Genomic DNA, 27828 nt, shown 5'->3' on the forward strand with positions numbered 1-27828 from the left:
TATAATATTTTATGTGACCCGTCACATCATTTTATGTTATATAACACATTATTTTATGTGGCCTGTCACATCATTTTATGTTATATGCCGTATAATATTATGTGGCCCGTCACATAATTTTTTGTTAAATGCCTCATTATTTTATGTGGCCTGTCACATAATTTTATGTTATATGCTTCATTATTTTATGTGGCCTGTCACATCACTTTATGTGATATGCCGCATTATTTTACGTGGCCCTTCACATCATTCTATGTTATATGCCACATTATTTAAAGTGGCCCGTCACATCATTTTATGTTATATGCCACAATATTTTAAGTGGCCCGTCACATCATTTTATGTTATATAACACATTATTTTATGTGGCCTGTCACATCATTTAATGTTATATGCCGCATAATTTTATGTGGCCCTTCACACCATTTTATGTTATATGCTGCATCATTTATGTGGCCTGTCACATCGTTTTATGTGACATGCCACAAAATTTTATGTGGCCCGTCACATCATTTTATGTTATATAAGACATTATTTTGTGACCTGTCACATCATTTTATGTTATATGCCGCATAATTTTATGTGGCCCATCACATCATTTTATGTTATACAACACATTATTTTATGAGGCCTGTCACATCATTTTATGTTATATGCCGCATAATTTTATGTGGCCCTTCACATCATTTTAAGTTATATGCCGCATAATTTTATGTGGCCCGTCACATCATTTTATGTTATATGCCTCATCATTTTATGTGGCCCGTCACATCATTTTATGTGATATGCCGCATTATTTTACGTGGCCCTTCACATAATTTTATATTATATGCCACATTTTTTTAATTTGGCCCGTCACATGATTTTATGTTATATGCCACAATATTATATGTGGCCTGTCACATCATTTTATGTTATATGCCGCATAATTTTATGTGGCCCTTCACATCATTTTATGTTATACAACACATTATTTTACGTGGCCTGTCACATAATTTTATGTTATATGCCGCATAATTGTATGTGGCCCATCACATAATTTCATGTTATATGCCACAATATTTTAAGTTGCCCGTCACATCATTTTATGTGATATGCCGCATTATTTTATGTGGCCCTTAACATCATTTCATGTGATATGCCGTGTTATTTTATGTGGCCCTTCACATCATTCTATGTTATATGCCACATTATTTAAAGTGGCCCGTCACATCATTTTATGTTATATGCCACAATATTTTAAGTGGCCCGTCACATCATTTTATGTTATATGCCGCATAATTTTATGTGGCCCTTCACACCATTTTATGTTATATGCCGCATAATTTTATGTGGCCCTTCACACCATTTTATTTTATATGCCGCATAATTTTATGTGGCCCATCACATAATTTTATGTTATATGCCACAATATTTTAAGTTGCCCGTCACATCATTTTATGTGATATGCCGCATTATTTTATGTGGCCCTTAACATCATTTTATGTGATATGACGTGTTATTTTATGTGGCCCTTCACATCATTCTATGTTATATGTCACATTATTTAAAGTGGCCCGTCACATCATTTTATGTTATATGCCACAATATTTTAAGTGGCCCGTCACATCATTTTATGTTATATAACACATTATTTTATGTGGCCTGTCACATCATTTTATGTTATATGCCGCTTAATTTTATGTGGCCCTTCACACCATTTTATGTTATATGCCGCATAATTTTATGTGGCCCTTCACACCATTTTATGTTATATGCCGCATAATTTTATGTGGCCCATCACATCGTTTTATGTGACATGCCGTAATATTTTATGTGGCCCGTCACATCATTTTATGTTGTATAACACATTATTTTATGTGGCCTGTCACATCATTTTATGTTATATGCCGCATAATTTTATGTGGCCCTTCATATCATTTTATGTTATATGCCGCAAAATTTTACGTGGCCCGTCACATCATTTTATGTTATATGCCTCATTATTTATGTGGCCCTTCACATAATTGTATGTTATATGCCGCATAATTTTACGTGGCCCGTCACATCATTTTATGTTATATGCCTCATTATTTATGTGGCCCTTCACATAATTGTATGTTACATGCCGCATTATTTTATGTGGCCCGTCACATCATTTTATGTTGTATAACACATTATTTTATGTGGCCTGTCACATCATTTTATGTTATATGCCGCATAATTTTATGTGGCCCTTCATATAATTTTATGTTATATGCCGCAATATTTATGTGGCCCGTCACATCGTTTTATGTTAAATGCATCCATACAATTTTAACAAGGTGAATAAAAGAAAACAAAAATAACATGGCGTGTCTCTGAAAAGGAGCAGGAAGAAACAACATCTTATAAAGTCCTGCCCCATCACTGATATAATAGTCAGATGATTTTTTCAACAACAATACACGATGACCTTAATTGACAAAATGTATTTAGTATATATTACAATATATAATTGCATAACACACATACACTATATTGCCAAAAGTATTTGGCCACCCATCCAAATGATGAGAATCAGGTGTCCAAAATCAAGCACTTAGGCATGGAGACTGTTTCTACAAACATTTGTGAAAGAATGGGCCGCTCTCAGTGATTTCCAGCGTGGAACTGTCGTAGGATGCCACCTGTGCAACAAATCCAGTCGTGAAATTTCCTCGCTCGTAAATATTCCAAAGTCAACTGTCGGCTTTATTATAAGAAAATGGAAGAGTTTGGGAACAACAGCAAGTGAGCCACCAAGTGGTAGGCCACGTAAACTGACAAAGAGGCATCAGCAGATACTGAAGTGCATAGTGCAAAGAGGTCACCCACTTTCTGCACAGTCAGTTGCTACAGAGCTCCAAACTTCATGTGACCTTCCAATTAGCCCACGTACAGTACGCAGAAAGCTTCATGGAATGGGTTTCCATGGCTGAGCAGCTGCATCTAAGCCATACATCACCAAGTCCAATGCAAAGCGTCGGATGCAGTGGTGTAACGCACGTTGAGTTGGCTCCTTAGTTCCAGTGAAAGGAACTTTGAATGCTCCAGAATACCAAAACATTTTGGACAATTCCATGCTCCCAAACTTGTGGGAACAGTTTAGAGCGGGCCCCTTCCTCTTTCAACATGACTGTGCACCAGTGCACAAAGCAAGGTCCATAAAGTCATAGTGTGGATGAACTTGACTGGCCTGCACAGAGTCCTGACCTGAACCCGATAGAACACCTTTGGGATAATTTAGAACGGAGACTGAGAGCCAGGCCTTCTCGACCAACATCAGTGTGTGACCTCACCAATGCGCTTTTGGAAGAATGGTGGAAAATCCCTAAAAACACACTCCGCAACCTTGTGGACAGCCTTCCCAGAAGAGTTGAAGCTGTAATAGCTGCAAAAGGTGGACCGACATAATCATCATGATGGCACGGTATAGCTCGGTTGGTAGAGTGGCTGTGCCAGCAACTTGAGGTTTCCCGGTTTGATCCCCGCTTCTGTCATCCTGGTCACTGCCGTTGTGTCCTTGGGCAAAACACTTTACCCACCTGCTCCCAGTGCCACCCACACTGGTTTCACAATGTAAAGCGCTTTGAGTCACTAGAGAAAAGCGCTATATAAATATAATTCACTAATTCACTTCAAGTTCATATGTGAGTCAAGGCAGGTGGCCAAATACTTTTGGCAATACAGTGTATAATTAATTCATACTTGCCAACCCTCCCGAATTTTCCGGGAGACTCCCGAAATTCAGCGCCCCTCCCGAAAACCTCCCGGGACAAATATTCTCCCGAAAATCTCCCGATTTTCAGCCGGAGCTGCAGGCCACGCCCCCTCCAGCTCCATGCGGACCTGAGTGAGGACAGCCTTTTTTCACTACGGGAGGACAACAGGGTGACAAGAAATAAACCATCCAGACTAGAGATAAATTGTATTATTATGTTTATCTTACCTACAAATAAATATATTTATTAATTTAAAAAAAAAAACTAAATAAATGTTTACTATATTTTGCTAAAAACATCAAAATTAATGGTATTTTTATTTGTATTTTTTCTGACCCCTTATTACATCCAGGCATTAGAATTATACATTAAAATAAACATATTTGAAATAATTAATTTTAAATTATCATAATAATTCATTTAAAATGACCATATTTAATTATTAAAATAATTGCTTGTTTATCAACAACTTTAGCATTTTATTCATTACATTTTGAAACTCTCAGAAGCCAAGTTATGTTATATTCCTTAATATTTAATTATGCAAGTTTGAAGTATCAATTATCTAAACACAGTTTTGTTTGCATATTTTCAGGATGTGTATGTATATATATATATATATATATATATATATATATATATATATATATATATATATATATATATATATATGTATGAAATACTTGACTTGGTGAATTCTAGCTGTCAATATACTCCTCCCCTCTTAACCACGCCCTCAACCAAGCCCTGCCCCACCCCCCACCTCCCGAAATCGGAGGTCTCAAGGTTGGCAAGTATGAATTAATTACATCAATGAATACTCAAAATAATAAATGAAATAAACAAAAATAAAAATAAACTTCTTAACATTTGAGGAAATCGTAACAAAGTAACAAAAACAAAGCCAAGAAGATTAAAACAAACAGGTCTTCTTTGTGTCATCCTTCAGCTGTTTGTGCAAACTTGTCATCTGCTCCGCACACGGCGAAAGGAGGGGGCGGTGAGCGAGGCCGCGCATGCGCACCGTGTTGTTTTTCCCACATCTCGGCTCGCTTTAAAGTGAGCTGATGTTCCAGCTCTGCCTCGTCTTTGAGCAGGGAGACCGAGCGGCGGAGAGGCGGGACGATAACAGCATCCTTTTGCTGTTATTCAGCCTTCACGCATCTCAATGCACCGCAGGAGCACTCGTGCCTGACTGCTCCTCTCCAAAGCAGGGAGGCAGCACTTTTTTTTTATGCTGTAGTTTTTGTTTTTGCCCTTTTTTTCCCCCCTTAAAAGCCCCCAACCCCCCCGCCATCATCATCATGGTGCTCGGCAAGGTGAAGAGCTTCACGGTGAGCTACGACTGTCTGAATGACAGCAACGTGCCCGTCTTCTCCAGCGGGGACTGCGTCTCAGGGAGGGTCGTCGTCGAAGTCACCGGCGAGATCCGCGTCAAGTCCCTGAAGATCCACGCCAAGGGCTTCGCCAAAGTCCGCTGGACCGAGTCGAGGAACGCCGGCTCCAACACCGCCTACACGCAGAACTACACCGAGGAAGTGGAATATCTCAACCATAAAGACGTTTTAATCGGACACGAGAGAGGTAAGACTGGCTCTTTACCGATTCAGAGTTTTTGAATGCTGCGGGTTATAATAAAACAACCAAAACCGTCACTATAGGCGTTTATTTTTAATTTTTATAACAACTTTAACAGTGAAAATCGTCGCCATGTTTGGGTCAGTATGACGTCACGGTTACCTGCTGGTGTGACAGAATGAATGACAGCCTCGCTGGGTTTCGTCGCTGCGAAAAACGACAATAAAAGGCATTTTCGAGGGCGAAAGGGTTGGAACACGCGCCGACACTTTATTGAGATATTTTTTATACACACGTTAATGTGGTAAAATAGGTTTCTTTGTGGCTTTTCTGAAGTTTCCACCCCATTGTTCAAAGCGGTTCAATCCTGTTCAGAAAACTGGATTGGGAGTGGGCGTGTTTAAGGGTGGAGGCTCCGCCTCCGAGTCGCTGTGATTGGCTGAAGTGCTCATGTGTGGCCCACATGACATCACTAATGCAGATGGTGACTGAAAACAAGTTTTTTAAACCCTCGGGGACAAAGGCTGACTTTTTGGTCCTTCCAGTAAATTCTTGCTGTATTTAGGTCACACTTTTCCTGTGTTACTGTATTATATAATACACGATCTTGCATGCATTTGTATTTAAACATTTTGGAATGTTTTTTGTTCTTACTTTTTTTGCTCATATCGCTAACATGTAAAGTGGGTATTTATTTTAAGCCTTTGAAGGCCTTTTGATCAAATTGTCACCTTTTTCAATTAGTATACGCATAATTTGTGACATTATCTGATTAAAAGGCTTTCAGAGGGGTCAACATTAAAAAAAAAACTTGTGTTGATATATTTTCTTTAGGACTGAAGTTTATTGAGAGATTGAGCAAAACAAGAATTAACCCTGGATGTTTTAAATACTTATGTGTGTATATAATGTTTATTTTAATTATCCATTAACATTTTTATATTTATAATTCAAATCGAATGTCCCCAGGGGGTTACTTAAGTGTCGACCGGGAGTTATTATTTCTCATTCGTACATGCTGCAGCTTGCTTGCAATGTAGTTTAACACGTGCAACCATATAACCAATAATAAAACAACCAAAAACGTCACTGTACGCGGTTTTAATCACTTTAACGGTGAAAATCGTCGCCATGTTTGGGTCAGTATGACGTCACGGCTACCTGCTGTTGTGACCAAATGAATGACAGCCTCGCTGGGTTAGTCGCCGCGAATAACTACAATAAAAGGCATTTTCGAGGGCGACACTTCCGCTGCTTTATTGAGATATTTTTTATACACACGTTAATGTGGTAAAATAGGTTTCTTTGTGGCTTTTCTGAAGTTTCCACCCCATTGTTCAAAGCGGTTCAATCCTGTTCAGAAAACTGGATTGGGAGTGGGCGTGTTTAAGGGTGGAGGCTCCGCCTCCGAGTCGCTGTGATTGGCTGAAGTGCTCATGTGTGGCCCACATGACATCACTAATGCAGATGGTGACTGAAAACAAGTTTTTTAAACCCTCGGGGACAAAGGCTGACTTTTTGGTCCTTCCAGTAAATTCTTGCTGTATTTAGGTCACACTTTTACTGTGTTACTGCATTATATAATACACAATCTTGCATTCAATTTTTAAACATTTTGTAATGTTTTTTTGTTCTTACTTTTTTTGCTCATATCGCTACTGGGTCTTTATTTTACGCCTTTGAAGGCCTTTTGATGAAATTGTCACCTTTTTCACGCTTGCGTAACCTTTTGATTTGACTAATTTGTGACATTATCCGATTAAAAGACTTTCAGAGGGGTCAACATAAAAAACCCCAGAAAAAAACATTATCTGTTTGATATTTTTTCTTTAGGACTGAAGTTTATTGAGAAATTTGAGCAAAAAAATAATTAACCCAGAATGTTTTTAAAGATATATAATGTTTGTTTTATTTATTAACATTTTTTATATTTATAATTTAAATCTAATGTCCCCAGAGGGTTACTTAAGTGTCGACGGGAATTATTATTTCTCATTCGTACATGCTGCACTTTGCTTGCAATGTAGTTTAACGCGTGCAAATAAATTGTAAAATAGGTCACACTGAACTGGTCGTATTAAAAAAAATAAAAGTAAAAAGCTGTTCGGTCAAAATCATTCAAAGCAGCAACAAGAAAATCCACAATTTGACCGAATATGGCTTCAAACATAACCTTAAGTCCAAACAAAGTGAGGACCATGGTAACAAAAGCAATGATGTCATTGTCCGCATCCTTAGGATCGCCGTGCAATGTGTTCGTAAACCTTTGTCAACATCAAGGCATCCACCTATACCAAGACTAATTAAATATATGATGCATTCACTTAATGATTCATTACTTATCTACAGAAACATGATATTGTTGAGCCTTTTTCCGACTTCACACAGGGGTTTATTTAGCAACAATTGGCAGTGAAATATTCCATCTCTAGTCAACTAAATAGGAGCACCAGACTTGCTGTTGGGCTTAAAAGCTGTAGTATTTTGCAACGAGCAGAGCGGTGCGGGCTTCGGTGTCGCACACTGAATGCGTAATGAATGCATGTGTGTGTGTGTGTGTGTGTGTGTGTGTATGCAAGGGGGTGGGGGTGTGTAGGAGCTGCTCACACCGGTTTGGGCCGGTCTCCTCCTGCTGCTGCCGTCTGACTGACAGCTCTGCACTTGTTTACCACACTTCTGCTTTGCAGGAGGGGAGGGTGGGGGGGGGGGGGGGGGGGGGAGTGCTGAGCTGGCAGAAGCAGCTTGCCTCCTTATGACGTCACTGACAAATTATATTTTATCGCACAAATCAAGCGCTGACGTTACGGTTTTCCGCCTGCAGAGTCTCCGCCAATGCACAATAAGCATCATTCTCAACGTCATTTTTCAGTACGTTTATGATCAACAGACAGATATCATAGTAAAATCCATTCTACTCTCTTTTGTCTCCCCACCCTGTTTTTTTGTTGTTGTTTTTTTGTTTGGTATGACTTTTCAGATGCCTTCATAATGTATCCAGGTACGGTATACATGTGTTTGGAATAGTGTCCGCCTTATGTTTCAGACGACGACAACTCAGAGGAAGGACTCACCACTATCCATTCAGGAAGACACGAGTATGCATTCAGCCTGGAGCTTCCACAGACGTGAGCATCTTCACCCAAAAAGACACAAAGGAGTGGCGTCTCGGTGAATCTAACTGTCTTTTTGTCCCATGCAGACCTTTGGCTACCTCTTTCGAAGGGAAGCATGGCAGCGTACGCTATTGGGTTAAGGCGGAACTCCACAGGCCGTGGCTCCTGCCAATCAAGACCAAGAAGGAATTCACAGTCTTTGAGCACATCGACATCAACACTCCATTGCTGCTGGTGAGTGGTGACGCAACAGGTCTGACTCACCTAATTTCACACAAGTCACATTGGCTGCTTGTTTTCTATCATGTTTTCTATCATGCTCGTGTATTCTATCTGAATTTTGCATCTGTTTTCCTACTTCTTTTGAAGTCACCACAGGCCGGCACAAAGGACAAGACTCTTTGCTGCTGGTTCTGCACCTCAGGTCCAATTTCCCTAAGTGCCAAAATTGAAAGGAAGGGATACACCCCAGGTAAGAATGCAGCGGACACACTTTAAATCATTACATAAAGTCAAACCTCCGTTTATGAGCATAATCGGTTTTTGAGCAGGGTTTGTACAAAACCAGTGAAGTTGGCAAGTCTGACGAGTCCACATTTCAAATTGTTTTTGGAAACTGTGGACGTCGTGTCCTCCGGACCAAAAAGGAAAAGAACCATCCGGATTGTTATAGGCGCAAAGTTGAAAAGCCAGCATCTGTCGTGGTATGGGGGTGTATTAGTGCCCAAGGCATGGGTAACTTACACATCTGTGAAGGTACATACAGGTTTTGGAGCAACATATGTTGCCATCCATGGACGCCCCTGCTTATTTCAGCAAGACAATGCCAAGCCACGCGTTACAACAGCGTGGCTTCATAGTAAAAGAGTGCGGGTACTAGACTGGCCTGCCTGTAGTCCAGACCTGTCTCCCATTGAAAATGTGTGGCCCAATATGAAGCCTAAAATACCACAACGGAGACCGTTGAACAACTTAAGCTGTACATCAAGCAAGAATGGGAAAGAATTCCACCTGAAAAGCTTAAAGAAATTGGTCTCCTCAGTTCTCAAACGTTTATTGAGTGTTGTTAAAAGGAAAGTCCATGTAACACAGTTGTAAAAATGCCCCTGTGCCAACTTTTTTGCAATGTGTTGCTGCCATTAAATTCTAAATTAATGATTATTTGCAAAAAAAAAATTACGTTTCTCAGTTCAAACATTAAATATCTTGTCTTTGCAGTCTATTCAATAGAAGTTGAAAATGATTTGCAAATCATTGTATTCTGTTTTTATTTACCATTTACACAACGTGCCAACTTCACTGGTTTTGGGTTTGGTAAATCTAAAAGTTTGTATATTGAAGCAAATTTCTCCACATGAAACAATGTAAATATTAAAAATTAGTTGCAGCTTTGACCGAAAGTTTAAACTAAGTGAAGTATTTGAAACCTTAAATTAGGTCAATAATTCATAACCCCATTTATTTGAACACATTTTTTTTAGCATTGGCAGTTAAAAAAGAACAAAACACTAAAATTGTTTGTGCTCCAAAGGAGTCCCACTCATTTATTTTTACTTTCAACATTTTCAACACTTAAGTCATTATTTTTTGAGCAGTGACAAACAACACTAAAATTGTTGCTGCTCCAAAAGAGTCCCACTCATCAAAGTGTTAAAAAATAAGTCAAAATTTGTATTTTTACTTTCAACACTTAAGTCTCTAAATCAGCTTCAGATGTATCCGTTGAATATAAGTTTTTATTATTATTATTATGAATTGTGTTTGTTTGTTTATGCCCTTTTTGTCCAAAAACTTAGTTTTTTTATACAACAAACACACAAAATATGCAATAATTTCCCCCAAAAATATTTCAAAGTGCAATGTTTGATGTGAAGTATTTGAAACGTTAAATTAGGTCAAAAATTCATAACAATATTTATTTTGATACATTTTTTTTTTAGAAGTGACAAACAACACTAACATTGTTTGTGCTCCAAAAGAGTCCTACTCATTAAAGTGTTAAAAAAATAAGTCAAACGTTTTTATTTATTATTCACTTAAGTCTATAGATTAGCTTCAGATCTATCTGTCGGTTCTAAGTTTTTGTTATTATTATTAGGGACCGAATGTCCCTTTGGGACAGAGGACCCTATTGAATTTCTAGCGTTTTATTCTTTCTTTATTATTATACCGCCGCCTCTTTGAGCTGTAATTTGACCCCCTTAACATGCTTCAAAACTCACCAAATTGGACACACACATCAGGACTGGCGAAAATTGCGATCTAATCAAAAAACCAAACCCCAAAACTCAAAATTGCGCTCTAGCGCCCCCTAGGAAGAAAACACAGACAAAACTGCTCCTAGGAAGAAAACACAGGCAAAACTGCCTATAACGTCCAGTAGGAATGTTGTAGAGACATGAAACAAAAACCTCTATGTAGGTCTCACTTAGACCTACATTTCATATATTGACAACCCCGAGGAAAAATCAACAGGAAGTTTGCAATTCCCCCTTCAAAACAAAAGTTTAGTAAAAACGGTCACCTTTTTTCAAACATTATCTCCTCTGAGCGCGTTTGTCGTGTCTGCTTCAAACTAGCACAGGAGAGAGATTGAACCCTTCTGATTAAAAGTTGATGAAAGAGTTTTAATTACTGCTCCGGTTTGGATTTTATATGTCGTCAAAGTCGGTCCCGTCCATCGCTGCTTGCAGCTATAATTATTACTTGTGTTTGTTTGTTTATGCCCTTTTGGTCAAAAATGTAGTTTTTTTTATACGACAAACACACAAAATATGCAATTTTTCCCCAAAAAATATTTCAGTGTCTTTGCTCTTTTTTTTTTCTTTTTTTTTTTTAAACTACAGTCATGGCCAAACATATTGTACCCCTGCATTTCTGTCAGATAATGCACCACTTCTCCCAGAAAATTGTTTGATTTGAAGTAATTTGGAGCCTTGAATAGGTAAATAATTCATAACAACATTATTGACAACGCTGTGGATACACCCTGAATTTTTCAAACCACACATCACTTGTCCATTGCTTTCTGTGGACGCCTATTGAGCCATCAAAATGGCTACTATGGGTATACTAAGCCTAAGCCTAAAATGGCATACTAGCTGCTGTGCGAGTGCTGATTCAGCAAAGCTTTGCTAACCGGATGAGGGCCAGATGGATGTGCTGCCGGGCACAAAATGAGTCAATGAAATGTTGGTAAATCAAAGCCTATTTTTATTCGGCCCGTGGTTCGTAAACCGAGGTTCCACTGCAAATCATAACCAAAGTAGATTGATGGCATCTTTTATCCTCTCCCGCAGGAGAGTCGATCCAGATCTTTGCCGAGATCGAGAACTGCTCCTCTCGCATGGTGGTGCCAAAGGCCGCCATCTACCAGACGCAGACTTTCTACGCCAAAGGGAAGATGAAGGAAGTCAAGCAGCTGGTGGCCAACCTGAGAGGGGAGTCCCTGTCTTCGGGCAAGACGGAAACCTGGAGCGGCAAAATGCTCAAGATCCCGCCCGTGTCGCCCTCCATCCTGGACTGCAGCATCATCCGAGTGGAATACTCTCTCATGGTAAGACCTTCATACGCATACTTCAAGTCCATGAAGGGCAAAAGTTAGCAGGTTTAGCAAAACGGGCAAAGGCTATCATATTTTCTGTCTTTTTGTTTCTTTGGACTAAGCCAAACTGAAAAACTGCCAACAGAAATCCCAAGTCCTTTCCTACTTGTATTTATTGTCCTTCATGGTCCTCCGTATTTCCGCCAGCTGACTTGAGCTAGCCTTGCCCAGTCCGGGTGGGCCCTGGCTGAGCAGCAGGTGTTAGCTCCACATGCTAAGAGCATTATCTCAGTGTCTGTGGCAACGCCCGCCTGGAACGTGCTTCTTCCCACCTGTGTGCCCTGAAAACAACCACTGTTGTACTTGCACCAGAGTCTGATCACTGACCCACATCCCTGGGAGCTGAGCCATTGACTCTCTGAGGCGTTCAATCCAGCCCAACTGGTTCTGTTCAGTTTGTCTTGGAGAACGTTGCGTAACGCTACGAGCAGACTTGATCGGTTCATGCTCACAGACTTAGATTAGACAAATCTAGTCCTAAATCCTAGGGAGGGGATCTGGCCAATCCTAGGATGAGATCTGACCAGTTCAATGGATAGCATTGACCAGTACTAGGAATAATATCTGACCACTCCTTGGGACTAGACCTGATTTGTCCTAGGGACAAGATCTGACCAGTCTTGGGTGCTAGAAAAGATATTTAATCAGGCTTAGGGTACAAGGGACTGGAACTGACCATTCCTAGGGTCCTAGGGACTAGATGTGACCGGATCTCAGAGTGATATTTGACCAGTCCAAGGGACAAGATCTTACCAGTCCCAGAATGCTAAGAACGAGATCTGACCAGTCCTCGGAACGAGATCTAACCGGTCCTCGGAATGATATCTGACCTGTCCTAAAGATTAGACTTGTCCTTAGCTCCCAATGACTAAATCTGACCTTCTATGGATTATATTTGACCAGTCCTAAGAATGAAAGTTGACCAGTCCTAGGTTCCTAGGGAATAGATCTGAAGGATCAAAGGGACAAGATCTGACCAGTCTTGGTTGCTAGGGACTGGAACTGACCAGTCCTAGAGATTACAACTGACGGATCCAAGAGACGAGATCTGACCAGTCATGGGTGCTAGGGCCTAGAACTGACCAGTCCTAGGGACCAGTTCTGACTAGTCCCATAGTCCTAGGAATGATAACTGACCAGTCCTAGGGATGATAACTGACCAGTCCTAAGGATGATAACTGACCAGTTCTAGGGATGATAACTGACCTGTTCTAGGGATGATAACTGACCAGTTCTATGGATGATAACTGACCAGTTCCAGGTATAACTGACCAGTCCTAGAGATGATAACTGACCAGTCCTGGGGATATCAGACAGTCCTAGGAATTAAATCTGACCAATCCTCAGGTTGTAGGGACCAGATCTGACTCGTCCTAGAGTCCTAAGGACTAGATCTAACCATTCTTACGGTCCAAAGGAACACAATCTGAAAAGTACTAGAGACTAGAACTGACTAATCAGGGTGGCGTGGCTCGCAACTCGAGGGTTACAGGTGCGATTCCGGCCTCTGCCATCCTAGCCAAGACACTCTACCATCCACACTGGTTTAAATGTAACTTGAAGATGTAGATGATGGGTTTCACCATGTAAAGCACTTTGAGTCTCTAGAGAAAAAGCGCTATATAAATATAATTCACTTCACTAATCTAAGTCCATGAAACGATGAAGACTACTCTGATGAGAGTCAAACCCTTTCTCAGACCAAGTGAATGTCCTGAGAATCCACAGACATGTGTTTCTTAAGTCGGTCTCCTTGTGTGGGTCCCCTAGGTGTACGTGGACATACCCGGGGCCATAAACCTTTCCCTGAACCTGCCACTCGTCATCGGAACCATCCCCCTCCACCCTTTCGGCTCGCGCACATCCAGCGTGAGCAGCCAGTGCAGCATGAGCTGGCTGGGCCTGGGTCTGCCCGAGCGCCCCGAAGGTAGGCCGGACCTCCTACTGCTCTGATGAGGTTTTGAGCGACTCTCTTTTAGGAATGCTAACAAACGGGCCCTTTTCTTTCTCTAGCGCCTCCAAGCTATGCAGAGATTGTGACGGAGGAGCAGCGGCAGAGCAGTCTGGACGTGCCGGCAGCCCGCGAGGATCTGGACGGGCCTCTTTTTGCCTACATCCATGAATTCCGCTTCCAGCCACCGCCGCTCTACTCCGAGGTAAGGCCCATGTTTGTGCGGAACAGCGGACTGCAGTTCCTCAAACAAAGGAACAATCTAATGGTCACTGACAATAAGAGAGCAAAAGTTAGCGAGAGGTTTGATGGAAAGACCTGAATGGGTTTAGTGTCTCTAATTGGGATGTAACGGTTACCTGTATTGATGATAGACCGCGGTAAAACTCGTTACTTTTACCGTATCACATCAAAATGGCCGTAGTGTGATAAACCCCCAGACTGTTAAGAGTGCTCGTTCCCTGGAGAAGATCGGTAGCCCGCTGATTGCTACATAGTAGTCGACCATAAATGCTAACATAAATACAAAATGCATTCATGTCATCCAACAATGTAAACTCGTACAAACACATTGCTGTCTGAGTAACTTAAAGGGGAACATTATCACAATTTCAGAATGATAAAAACCATTAAAAATCAGTTCCCAGTGGCTTATTATATTTTTCGAAGTTTTTTTCAAAATTTTACCCATCACGCAATATCCCTAAAAAAAAAAGCTTCAAAGTGCCTGATTTTAACCATCGTTATAAACACCCGTCCATTTTCCTGTGACGTCACATAGTGAAGCCAACACAAACAAACATGGCGGAAATAACAGCAAGCTATAGCGACATTAGCTCGGATTCAGACTCGGATTTCAGCGGCTTAAGCGATTCAACAGATTACGCATGTATTGAAACGGATGGTTGTAGTGTGGAGGCAGGTAGCGAAAACGAAATTGAAGAAGAAACTGAAGCTATTGAGCCATATCGGTTTGAACCGTATGCAAGCGAAACCGACGAAAACGACACGGGAGAAAGCGAGGACGAATTCGGCGATCGCCTTCTAACCAACGATTGGTATGTGTTTGTTTGGCATTAAAGGAAACTAACAACTATGAACTAGGTTTACAGCATATGAAATACATTTGGCAACAACATGCACTTTGAGAGTGCAGACAGCCCAATTTTCATCAATTAATATATTCTGTAGGCATACCCTCATCTGCGCTCTTTTCCTGAAAGCTGATCTGTCCAGTTTTGGAGTTGATGTCAGCAGGCCAGGGAAGCTAGGGTCGATAGGGGGTTTAGCTCGCTCGTCTGCGGGAACAAACTGCCGCCATTGCTTGCCGTGCTACCGAGGTCCTTTGTCCCTGAATTGCTCACACACTCCGGCAGATTCAATGGGGGTCTGGCGGCAGATTTCTTTGACTTTATCGTTGGAAATGCATCTGCTTTGAGTGTCGCAGGATATCCACACATTCTTGCCATCTCTGTCGTAGCATAGCTTTCGTCGGTAAAGTGTGCGGAACAAACGTCCAATTTCTTGCCACTTTCGCATCTTTGGGCCACTGGTGCAACTTGAATCCGTCCCTGTTCGTGTTGTTACACCCTCCGACAACACACCGACGAGGCATGATGTCTCCAAGGTACGGAAAACAGTCGAAAAAAACGTAAAATAACAGCTGATTTGACTCGGTGTTTGAGAAAATGGCGGATTGCTTCCCGATGTGACGCCACGTTGTGACATCATCGCTCCGAGAGCGAATAATAGAAAGGCGTTTAATTCGCCAAAATTCACCCATTTAGAGTTTGGAAATCGGTTAAAAAAATATATGGTCTTTTTTCTGCAAGATCAAGGTATATATTGACGCTTACATAGGTCTGGTGATAATGTTCCCCTTTAAGATATTACATTTTGAACATCCAACCTACAGACTGTCCTCCCCAGTTTTTATACGTCCATCCATTTTCTACTGCTTGTCCCTTTTTGGGGTCGCGGGGGGTGCTGGAGCCTATCTCAGCTGCATTCGGGCGGTAGGCGGGGTACACCATGGACACGTCGCCACCTCATCGCATAGACACAGACATATACACACATTTGTACAGTCGTGGTCAAAAATTTACGTACACTTGTAAAGAACATAATGTCATGGCTGTCTTGAGTTTCCAATCATTTCTACAACTCTTGTTTTTTTGTGATAGAGTGATTGGAGCACATACTTGTTGGTCACAAAAAACATTCATGAAGTTTGGTTCTTTTATGAATGTATTATGGGTCTACTGAAAATGTGACCAAATCTTCTGGGTCAAAAGTATACATACAGCAATGTTAATATTTGCAAGTTTCACTGCAATAAGGTGTTTTTGGTAGCCATCCACAAGCTTTTGCTTGAATTTTTGACCACTCCTCTTGACAAAATTAGTGCAATTCAGCTAAATGTGTTGGTTTTCTGACATGGACTTGTTTCTTCAACATTGTCCACACGTTTAAGTCAGGACTTGGGGAAGGCCATTCTAAAACCTTAATTCTAGCCTGATTTAGCCATTCCTTTACCACTTTTGACGTGTGTTTGGGGTCATTGTCCTGTTGGAACACCCAACTGCGCCCAAGACCCAACCTCCGGGCTGATGATTTTAGGTTGTCCTGAAGAATTTGGAGGTAATCCTCCTTTTTCATTGTCCCATTTACTCTCTGTAAAGCACCAGTTCCATTGGCACCAAAACAGGCCCAGAGCATAATACTACCACCACCATGTTTGACGGTAGGAATGATGTTCCTGGGATTAAAGGCCTCACCTTTTCTCCTCCAAACATATTGCTGGGTATTGTGGCCAAACAGTTCAATTTTTGTTTCATCTGACCACAGAACTTTCCTCCAGAAGGTCTTATCTTTGTCCATGTGATGTCAGATGAAACAAAAATTGAGCTGTTGAGAGTTGTAGAAATGATTGGAAACTCAAGACAGCCATGACATTATGTTCTTTACAAGTGTATGTCAACTTTTGACCACGACTATAACTGTATGTATGTATGTTTGTGTATATATGTTGTGTAACAGCTTTTAGTGTGTGTATGAGTAGCCTAATTAGTGAGCACATTCAACAGTACCATCATAAAAACGATAACCGTGATTTTGATATTGTTACATCATAACATCATTTGGGTATTCTGCCATAAAACCACAATCCAACAATACTGTAATAATAATAATAATAATAACCGTGACAGAAAATATTGGTATTATTACATCACGAGTCTACATGTTCAGAAAAATGATTCAACCCAATTAATTCACAACACATGCCTGGTACTCTCTGCAGTTGAGTAAACAAATGCCTCACCCAGCATGAGTTTATTTTTCCCCTGTCAATCTAAATCTGCGCATTTTTTCCTGGTCTAGATCGACCCTAACCCGGATCAAGCAGGCCGTCCAGAGGTCCACAGGCCCGATGCCTGTCCGTCACGCTGAGGGGCGTCCTCCAAATTCCCTTGGCTGACTCGGGATACCCAAAGAAAAACCTGCGCGCCACACGACTCGACGTCGGTCACTCTCCTCCTCCGAGGCGCTGTCGCCGACAACAAGAGAAAGCGAAAGGACCCTGCCGACCAATCACGCCCACAAAAGACTCGCCCAGTCGGGGTCGGACGCACCTTGTTCCTGCCGAGGAGGAAGTCACCGGTTTGGCGGACGGCCTCCTTCCCCTCCCTGTGGGCGTGTGCAGAACGCTTCCATCTGTGCGCCCAGGAGTTTGAACCCGCGGCACATCAAAGAAACGTCACGTCTAGGCTCCTTTTTGAAGGCGCTGGTCCTCATCCTCCTGCCTCCTTTTTGGATTTTGTTTTGCACATTTTTGGTTCTTTACTTGATCGGAGTGGCTCTCTCGTTACTTGCTAGGCGACGCCAGACTGAAAAAGACGAGAACAATGCACTGATTTTATTTTATTTTTTCCCTCATAAACTTCTGACGTTTCCTGAGTGGACTTTTTTACAACAACAACAAAAGAAGACACTTTTGTCTATCTAGAAGCTCTTTGACGACGTTGCCTCCTCTGCTCGGATCCCGAATGGCTTCCCTCCTTCTTTTTTTTGTCCGGTCCTAGAATTATTCTGCGCATGCGTGTCGAGACAGCCCTAGATGCGGGATCAGGAGGTTTTTGCAGGCCTCTTTTTGCTACCAGACTTGGGAATTGTTCCTCACAATTGGTGCCTGCAGCCCCCTTTTTTTCTTTCCTGATCATACTGCCCAAAAAGCACTGGTGCGATCTACAAAATAGTGGAAATAATTGCACTGTTTAAAAAAAAAAAAAAATTGTTTCAAACTTACCGAAATTATAAAGAAAAGCCGTGCAGACGAGCTTTTCTGTAGACATTCCCCCTTTTTTTTTTTTTTTGTCCTGCTGCACTTGCTCTGCTCATACAAACCTTTTTTTTAATTTAAAAAATTTTTTTTTTATCAGACCAGTGAAACCAGGATGCTTAAAAAAAAAATAAAAAATAAAAAATAAGACGAGCACTGACGCTGCTTCTCGAAAGCAAACCTTTTTTTGGTGCTGCCTGGTCGGAACAAGTAGAGTTTAGGTTGACTTGAGTACTACATTGGTTTCCTCACTCAGTCGACGCCGTAGACCAGCTGCAGGTGAACCAGGTTTGCTAGGAAATATGATCTGCTACTTTTTTTTATATCAAGAAAAAGAAGCGTTTATGGTGAAGGTCTGATTTAAGAAAAAAAAAAAAAAAAAGGTACTAATAATTTCTGAGCAAAGCAGTGTTGCGATGAATGAGTTTACATGACGTTTGTGATCTTATCTTTGTGGCCTTGACACAGAAAAGACCGATTTCTTCTAAAGGCCAACGAGGGAAGGAGCCCCCCCCCCCAGAGAGGCTTCGTAAATGTTTTTTCTCAAGCTGCGTCGTTTCTTCCCCACTTCTAACAGGGCATTAACCGAGTTTGCTTCCCTGCGTTCTAACAAAGCGGCTGTTGATCAGCCCGCCTGTGAAGAATGTTTGTTTAACACAGCAGACAAACTGCCTTTTTGCCGCCATCTTGTTTGTTTTTTTTGATCGCTTCTTTTATGTGACGAATAAGCTGACGCGTTCGCTTCGGGCCGGTGCGTCGGCCCTGGAGGAACTCTGATAAATGCAGGAACTGAAATGTTCGGGAGAAGAAAAACTGAAACATTTTAGAAAACAAAGTGCAATATAACTCGCTGAATTTTTTTTTTTTTCCATCCTCCATTTTCTGTTTGTTGTTTGTGTTCATCATGACGATGTATAGATATTCTATGAATATTCTATGTTCAGAATCTTTTGTCTAGTTATTCCTTTTATTTGAATAAACGCTCTGTTCTAAAAATGAACCTTCAAAGTTGACTTTTTTGTCCCTGCAATGGATCAAAACAATCGCTTTGATAATATTTTTATATTGACAAAATCTGATTATTCACACTTTCATTTGGAGTAATCACATTTAACAACATTACTGTAGGTGTTCTAGTAGTACTAATACTTTAAAACTGTGTTTTGCTTTTGGTTATAAATTTTAAACTTGAACATTTATGGCTGCAATATATGCAACTTATTTGCTACTGTCATGTGTATTTAGATGAAAAGATGAGTGACGAGACTGACTACTGTGTTCCATGGCACATTTGGCTTCAAAATACATCAAAATGGGACTTAATCTTTTATATACATACAAAAAAAAAGTAATATATGAAATAAAATACATACTGTACAATAATTAGAAATATATAAAACATTTTTTATCAATTGTATATTTCAAAAATGTTCCCTATTCAAATCAATGAATTAATAAAAATATAACAATTTGTATAATTATATATTTATAAAAATGTTCCCTATTATACATTCATAAATAAACTAATTAAAAATATATAACAATTTGTCAATTGTATTTTTTTTAAATGTTCCCTATTATACATTCATAAATCAATTAATACTAATCATATGTAACAATGTATATTAATTGTATATTGTAAAATGTTCTTAATATACATTAATAAATACATACATTTAAAAATATATAACAATTCATATTAATTGTTTTTTTTTAAATGTTCCTTATTATGAATTAATCAATTATTAAAAAATATATAACAATTTATATAAATTGTACATAGAAATGTTTTCCCTGTTATACATTAGTAAATAAATAAATTAAGAATATATAACAAATTATATTAATTGTATTTTTAAAAATGTTCCCTATTATACATTAATAAATCAATTAAAAATATATAACAATTTATAATTGTATATTTAAAAATGTCCCCTATTATACATTAATAAGCAAATTAATCAAAAATATATAACAATTTATATTCATTGTATATTTAAAAATGTTACCTATTATATATTTTTTTAATTAATAAAAAATATATAACAATTTATGTTGATTTGTTATTCAAAATGTTCCCTATTATACATTAAAAACTAATTTATTAAACATCTAAAGCAGTCTATATTGTATATTTAAAAATGTTAGTAAATAATTAAATTAAAAATATACAATTTTTATTAATTTTATTTTTTTAAATGTTCCCTATTATACATTAATTAATAAACTAGATAAAATAAATAACAATTTATATTAATTGTATATTTTAAAATGTTCTGTATTATACATTAATAAATAAATTAACAAAAATGTATAACAATTTATATAAATTTTATTTTTTAAATGTTTCCTATTGTAGATTAATAAATCAATTAATAGTAAAAAAATACAACAATTTATATAAATTGTATTTTAAAAAATGTTTCCCATTATAGAATCATAAATTCACTAATTAAAAATATATAATAATTTGTATAAATTGTATATTATATATTGCCCATTATACATTAATAAAAAATAAATAATGTATATTAATTATCTTTTTTTTTTAAATGTTCCCTATATTAATTAATAAATAATTATTTGTTTATTAACATTAATAAACAAATAATTAAAACATATACAACAATTTATATTAATTGTATATTTAAAAATGTTTCCCATTATACATTAAAAAGCAAATTAATTAAAAATATATAACAATTTATATGAATTTGTTATTTAAAAATATTCCCTATTATACAATAAAAACTAATTACTAAAAAATCTAAAACAATCTATATTAATTGTATATTTAAAAATGTTGCCTCTCATACATTACTAAATCAATACATTGAAAATAAACAACAATTTATATCAATTGTATTTTTTTTTAATGTTCACTATTATACATTAATAATTACAATTACATATTTGTATATTTAAAAAGGTTCCCTATTATACATTAAAAAACAAATTAATTAAAAAGTAAAAAAATGTATATCAATTGTATCTCTAAAAATGCATGCAAACTGGTTGTTGCGGAAGCGCTGCATTCCTTCCAACCAGCACAGCGCCCCTAGAGATGATCTGAAGTACTACCTGGCTTTGACTGCAAAAACATTTTGAAACAAAAATAGTATGTCAATTTCAGTCACATTTAGCTCACATTCCCATTTAGTTCAAAGACATTAGTTTAAAATGTATAATTTTTTCGTCATTATGTTTGCATACGACGTCCAAAGGTTACCAGAAGGCAGGAAAGATGACAACTACAGTATTTTAATAATGCAAAGGAGATTTTTTGTGAATGTTTTCATTTAAAAAAATTGAAGTAAGTCAACACATCTGATATTTATATAAGTATATACTGTATGAACAGTAGTCACTATTTACATATATTTGTTAATTAGTTGAGGATAAATGTGAGCTAAAATTGCCTTCACAATTATTTATTTGAAAACAATTCAAGTATGTATATATCGTATGTAATATACACTGTATGAATAATCGTCACTATTAGTCATGCATTTAAAGTTTGAACATTATTAAAATAAATATAATTTACAATGCTTGAATCATTGGTTTACAAAAAATATGTATTGTATCTGAAAACTTTACAGCAACCTTTATTTTTAAAAAAGCATCATAAATATAAGACTTATGGAAACTAACCAGGATACGCAACCCCATCAATCTGTGGTCGTGGTCAGAAATAGGGTTTCTGCTTGTGTTAAATGACTTTTCCACTACACTGGAACCAGGAAATGTATCTCAGAATTAGAATAAATAAAAAACACTCCTAATTAAAGTTGTAAAATTTGGAAACGCTTCACGATTTTGCGTGTCATCCTTGCTTCAGGGGTCCATGCTAACCTTCTCTGTATCGTTCCAATTTTAGTATGTGTGTTACCGTAGTAACACGAATTGTGCATGAGAACGTACTGGTATAAATATACTGTCATTTAAAAAAATATTACAGTCACGGGTGAAAGTCACAACATTTTCATTAAAATCATATAGTGCAGAGAGGTTATTGTTATTTAACTTCATATCATCTGTTATTTGTTTGCATGGACTCAAAACCAACAATGCTGAAAAACAATAAACAGAAGTCTGAGCTCGTCTGGCTGGGGCTGATGGGAAATCTATGCAAATAAATATGACAGCCGGCGTGCTCATTGGTGTCTTCCCACAGGCCCCCGCAAAGGTGGCTGTGGAGTCGGCCTGACGAAAACTACAGAAGAAATAAAGAACCATACACGCACAAACTAAATATTTTGCAGCACAAATGTAGTTCAGACGATTGGGACAAAGTTGGAGAGATGTTGACATATCAGGGGAGGGGTGATGATTAATAACACGTTAATTACATGTTAATAACAAAAAATGCATAAAACAATAACTTCAAAAAACTATAATAGTTACACCAAAAATGTAGCACAAACGATTGGGACAAGTGTGGGGAGGTTTTGACATAGTTGGGGGATTTCATTATGATTAATAACAAGTTAATTCCCCGTTAAATAAGGTCAAAACCAAACAATGTTAAAACCATAACATGTTAACTCAAAAAAATGGCACAAACGATTGGGACACGTTTGGGGAGGTTTTGACATAGTTGGGAGGGGCTTGGTGTAGTTATGATTAATAACACCTTAATTACTGTACACGTTAAATAACACAAATACCAAAAAACGTTTTTAAAAAAACAAAAAACGTTAATAACTTAAAAAATGTTGCGGCACAAATGTAGCACAACTGATTGGGACAGGTGTAGGGAGATTTGAACATTGTTTGGGGGGGAAACTAGTTATGATTAATAACACCTTAATTACACGTTAATAACATAAAAACCAAAAAACGTTAGGAACCAAAAAAACATTAATAACTTCAAAACCGTAACGCACAAACTAAAAAAATTTGCAGCACAAATGTTGTACAAACAGCTGGGACAAGGTTGGAGATATGTTGACATATTTGGGGGTGGGGTCTCGTGATGATTAATAACACGTTAATTACATGTTAATAACAAAAAACATAAAACATTAATAACTTGAAAAAAACTATAATAGTTACACCAATAAATGTAGCACAAACGATCGGGACAAGTGTGGGGAGGTTTGAACATAGTTGGGGGAGTCTATTTATGATTAATGACGCGTTAATAACATAAAACCAAAAAAACTTTAATAACTTAAAAAAACCTATAGGCATTAACAACAGGGACACGTTTGGGGATATTTTGACACAGTTAGGGGATTTCAATTATGATTAATAACACGTTAATAACATTAATAACATAAAAACCATAAAACATTAATAAGTGAAAAACTATATTACTTAGACAAAATAAATGGCAGCATAAACGTAACAAACAAATGGGACAAGTTTGGGGAGATTTTGACATAGTAGTGGGGGGACTGGGGACGTCTAGTTATGATTAATAACACGTTAATTACATGCTAATAACAAAATGTTAAAACCATAACATGTTAACTCAAAAAACGGCACAAACGATTGGCACACGTTTGGGGAGGTTTTGGCATAGTTGGGAGGGGCTGGGTGTAGTTATCATTAATAACACCTTAATTACTGTACACATTAATAACACAAACACCAAAAAACATTCATAAATTAAAGTGTAAAGGCACAAACGAAAATGTTGCCGCACAAATGTAGCACAACTGATTGGGACAGGTGTGGGGAGATTTGAACATTGTTTGGGGGGGAAACTAGTTATGATTAATAACACCTTAATTACACGTTAATAACATAAAAAACAAAAAACGTAAAGAACCAAAAAACGTTAAGAACTTCAAAACCGTAACGCACAAACTTAAAAACTATAAAAGTTACACCAAAAAAATGTAGCACAAATGATCGGGACAAGTTTGGAGAGGTTTGAACATAGTTGGGGGAGTCTATTTATGATTAATAACGCGTTAATAACATAAAACAAAAAAAAACTTTAATAACTTTAAAAAACCTGAAGGCATTAATAACTGGGACACGTTTGGGGAGATTTTGACATAGTTGGGGGATTTCATTATGATTAATAACACGTTAATAACATAAAAAACACATAAAATGTTAATAAGTTAAAAACTATATTAGTTAGACAAAATAAATGGCAGCACAAACGTAACAAACAGATGGGACAAGTTCGAGGAGATTTTGACATAGTAGTAGTGGGAGGGTGGGGGTGGGGGGGGGGGGTTCTAGTTATGATTAACAACACCTTAATTACAAGTTATCAACATAAAAACCAAAAACAAATTAATAACTAAAAAACGGTAACGGCACAAAATAACATATTTGCAGCACAAACAACTGGGGGCAAGTTTGGGGTGATTTTGCCATGGCGGGGTTATGGTTATGATTAATAACACGGTAATAACATGTTAATTACACATTAATAAACCGTTAATAACTTAAAACAAGAGCCTCAAAGTTGCCACGATGATTATTTATTTCAATATAAACAACTTGTAATCCTGCGCGAACGTAGAAACGTTATTGAGGCTTCTAATGTAAGTCCCGCAAAAGCAAAAGTGTCTTTCATATTTTTAGTTTGACGCCAGCTGATGAGAGAGAAGGAAAAGGAGGAGGAGACTATGTCAAGTGGGCGTGGTCACTGCCTAGGTGGCGAAAAGTGCTGACACAGCACAGGACTCAGCTGTTTCCTCACACTGGGTAATCCCACTACCCATAAGCCATTGCACTGTACTGGATCATCATTGTGACGTAACACACACACACACACACACACACACACACACACACACACACACACACACACACACACACACACACACACACACACACACACACAAAATAAGTTTATAAAAGTGTTTTTATTGACTGAGCTAAGTAACCATGACGACGCAATAACTGGCCACTTCATTAGGCACCCATGCACAATCCATTCATATAGAACATTTTAGTTTGCTGTGCAGCATCACTCTATAATTGTTTGTCTTATTGTGTAATTATCTTATATTTCTGTTCACTTTTTCCAATATTTTCTTTGAGTCATCGACTACAATATTAATGTAGTCATTTCTTGCAGTACTTATACTGTACTGTACGTTTTGTAAATTATAAACCATTCTATAATTATTGTATTTCATATTGTTATTTTATAGTTTAGTACGTAGTTCACAATCACAGCTGGCAAAAAGTAAGTAGAACCTAAAAATGCTTTGATGGATATTGAGTAAGATACGTTTAAAAAATATATAATTTTTTATAATATATTTAGTAAATTAACGATGTATTTTTTTTAATTACACAACTCACAAAAGTAAATTACGTAGTTGATATTATATGTTTTTTCATACAATGTTACAAATAGTTTTTCTTTTTTAAAAAGGCATGTTACATTAAATTATGCATATTTGAACTTGTCACAACATAAAGACACCATTTTTTTTACACACACACAAATCGCAACAGGCACTTTTTTCACGCACATGCACATGCACACACACACGCACACACACACACACACACACACACACACACACACACACACACACACATTTGTTTTTACAGACATACAAATTGCAACACAGACATGTTTTTTTCACACACACAAATCGCAACCCGAACACACAAGATTTTTTTTACCCACACACAAATCGCAACACAAACACATTTTGATTCACACACAGATCACAACCCAAACACATTTTTTACACACACACGCAAATCACAACCCAAACACTTTTTTTTTTTTACACATACACACATGTCAACACAGACACAGAGATTCTTTTTACACACACAAATCTCAACACAGACAATTTTTTTTTACACATACACACGTCAACACAGACACAGATTATATTTACACACACACAAATCGCAACAGACACTTTTTTCACGCACATGCACACACGCACACACACACACACATTTGTTTTTATAGACATACAAATTGCAACACAGACACACAAGATTGTTTTTACCCACACACAAATCGCAACACAAACACATTTTTACTCACACACAGATCACAACCCAAACATATTTTTTCCACACACACGCAAATCGCAACACAAACACTTTTTTTTTTACACATACACTCATGTCAACACAGACACAGAGATTCTTTTTACATACACAAATCGCAACACAGACACATTTCTTTTGACACAAACACACCTGTCAACACAGACACAGAGATTATTTTTCCACATACACAAATTATAACACAAACATTTTTTTTCCACAGACAAATCACAACCCGAACACACAATAATTTTTTACACACACACACAAATCATAACACAAACACATATTATTTTTCACACACAAATCGCAACCCAAACACATTTTTTTCACACACACGCAAATCGCAACACAAACACTTTTTTTTCCACATACACAAATTACAACACAAACACATTTTTTTCACACACACGCACATCGCAACACAAACACTTTTTTTACACATACACATGTCAACACAGACACAGATTATTTTCACACACACACACATCGCAACACAGACACATTTTTTTACACAATCACACACTTGTCAACACAGACAGAGATTATTTTACACATACACAAATTACAACACACATTTTTTTCACACACAAATCGCAACCCAAACACACATTTTTTTTACACACACACATCGCAACACAAACACATTTTTATTCACACACACACACACATCGCAACCCAAACACATTTTTTACACAATAACACACACAGACACAGAGATTATTTTACACATACACAAATTACAACACAAACATATTTTTTTCACACACAAATCGCAACCCAAACACAGATTTTTTTTAAACACACACACATCGCAACACAAACACATTTTTATTCACACACACACACATCGCAACCCAAACACATTTCTTTCCACACACACGCAAATCGCAACACAAACACTTTATATATATATACACAAATGCCAACACAGACACAGAGATTATTTATACACACACACAAATCGCAACTGACATTCTTTTTACACATACACACACATGACAACACAGACGCAGATATTATTTTACACATACACAAATTACAACACAAAAACATTTTTTTCACACACACGCAAATTGCAACACAAACACTTTTTTTACACATACACACGTCAACACAGACACAGAGATTATTTTCACACACGCAAATCGCAACACAAACACTTTTTTTACACGTATACAAATGTCAACACAGACACAGAGATTATTTTTACACACACCCAAATCGCAACAGCCATTTTTGTTTACACAATCACATACTTGTCAACACAGACACAGAGATTATTTTGCACGTACACAAATTACAACACAAACATATTTTTTTCACACACAAATCGCAACCCAAACAGATTTTTTTCCACACACACACACACACACACACACACACACACACACACACACACACACACACACACACACACACACACACACACACATCGCAACACAAACACGTTTTTATTTACACACACACATCGCAACCCAAACACATTTTTTTCCACACACACACAAATCGCAACACAAACACTT

The 27828-nt window shown here is 37.8% G+C and overlaps 1 protein-coding gene and 1 non-coding gene across 2 annotated transcripts; one reads left to right on the top strand and one right to left on the bottom strand.

The window, feature by feature from the left end:
* Positions 1–4791: 4791 nt before the first annotated feature.
* Positions 4792–19307, top strand: arrdc3a (arrestin domain containing 3a). The gene is made up of 8 exons (XM_061980534.1): positions 4792–5306; positions 8344–8425; positions 8500–8647; positions 8783–8885; positions 11713–11969; positions 13788–13944; positions 14031–14173; positions 17350–19307. Exons 1-8 carry the CDS (start codon positions 5027–5029, stop codon positions 17416–17418), a joined length of 1239 nt encoding a protein of 412 aa, XP_061836518.1. The 5' UTR covers positions 4792–5026; the 3' UTR covers positions 17419–19307.
* Positions 19308–22102: 2795 nt separating this feature from the next.
* LOC133619888 (U6 spliceosomal RNA) lies at positions 22103–22210 on the bottom strand. Its single transcript, XR_009817469.1, has one exon. It is a non-coding gene; the product is annotated as a U6 spliceosomal RNA (small nuclear RNA).
* Positions 22211–27828: the final 5618 nt, after the last annotated feature.

The sequence above is a fragment of the Nerophis lumbriciformis genome, linkage group LG20, assembly GCF_033978685.3.
Source record: "Nerophis lumbriciformis linkage group LG20, RoL_Nlum_v2.1, whole genome shotgun sequence".
NCBI lineage: Eukaryota > Metazoa > Chordata > Actinopteri > Syngnathiformes > Syngnathidae > Nerophis > Nerophis lumbriciformis.

Bases quoted from the DNA above. Each gene is read 5' to 3' on its own strand.
- arrdc3a (XM_061980534.1), top strand. From the start codon at position 5,027: ATGGTGCTCGGCAAGGTGAAGAGCTTCACGGTGAGCTACGACTGTCTG. The intron at 8,426-8,499 runs GTGAGCATCTTC...TGTCCCATGCAG, and splicing joins AGCCTGGAGCTTCCACAGAC to ACCTTTGGCTACCTCTTTCG. The intron at 11,970-13,787 runs GTAAGACCTTCA...TGGGTCCCCTAG, and splicing joins GAGTGGAATACTCTCTCATG to GTGTACGTGGACATACCCGG.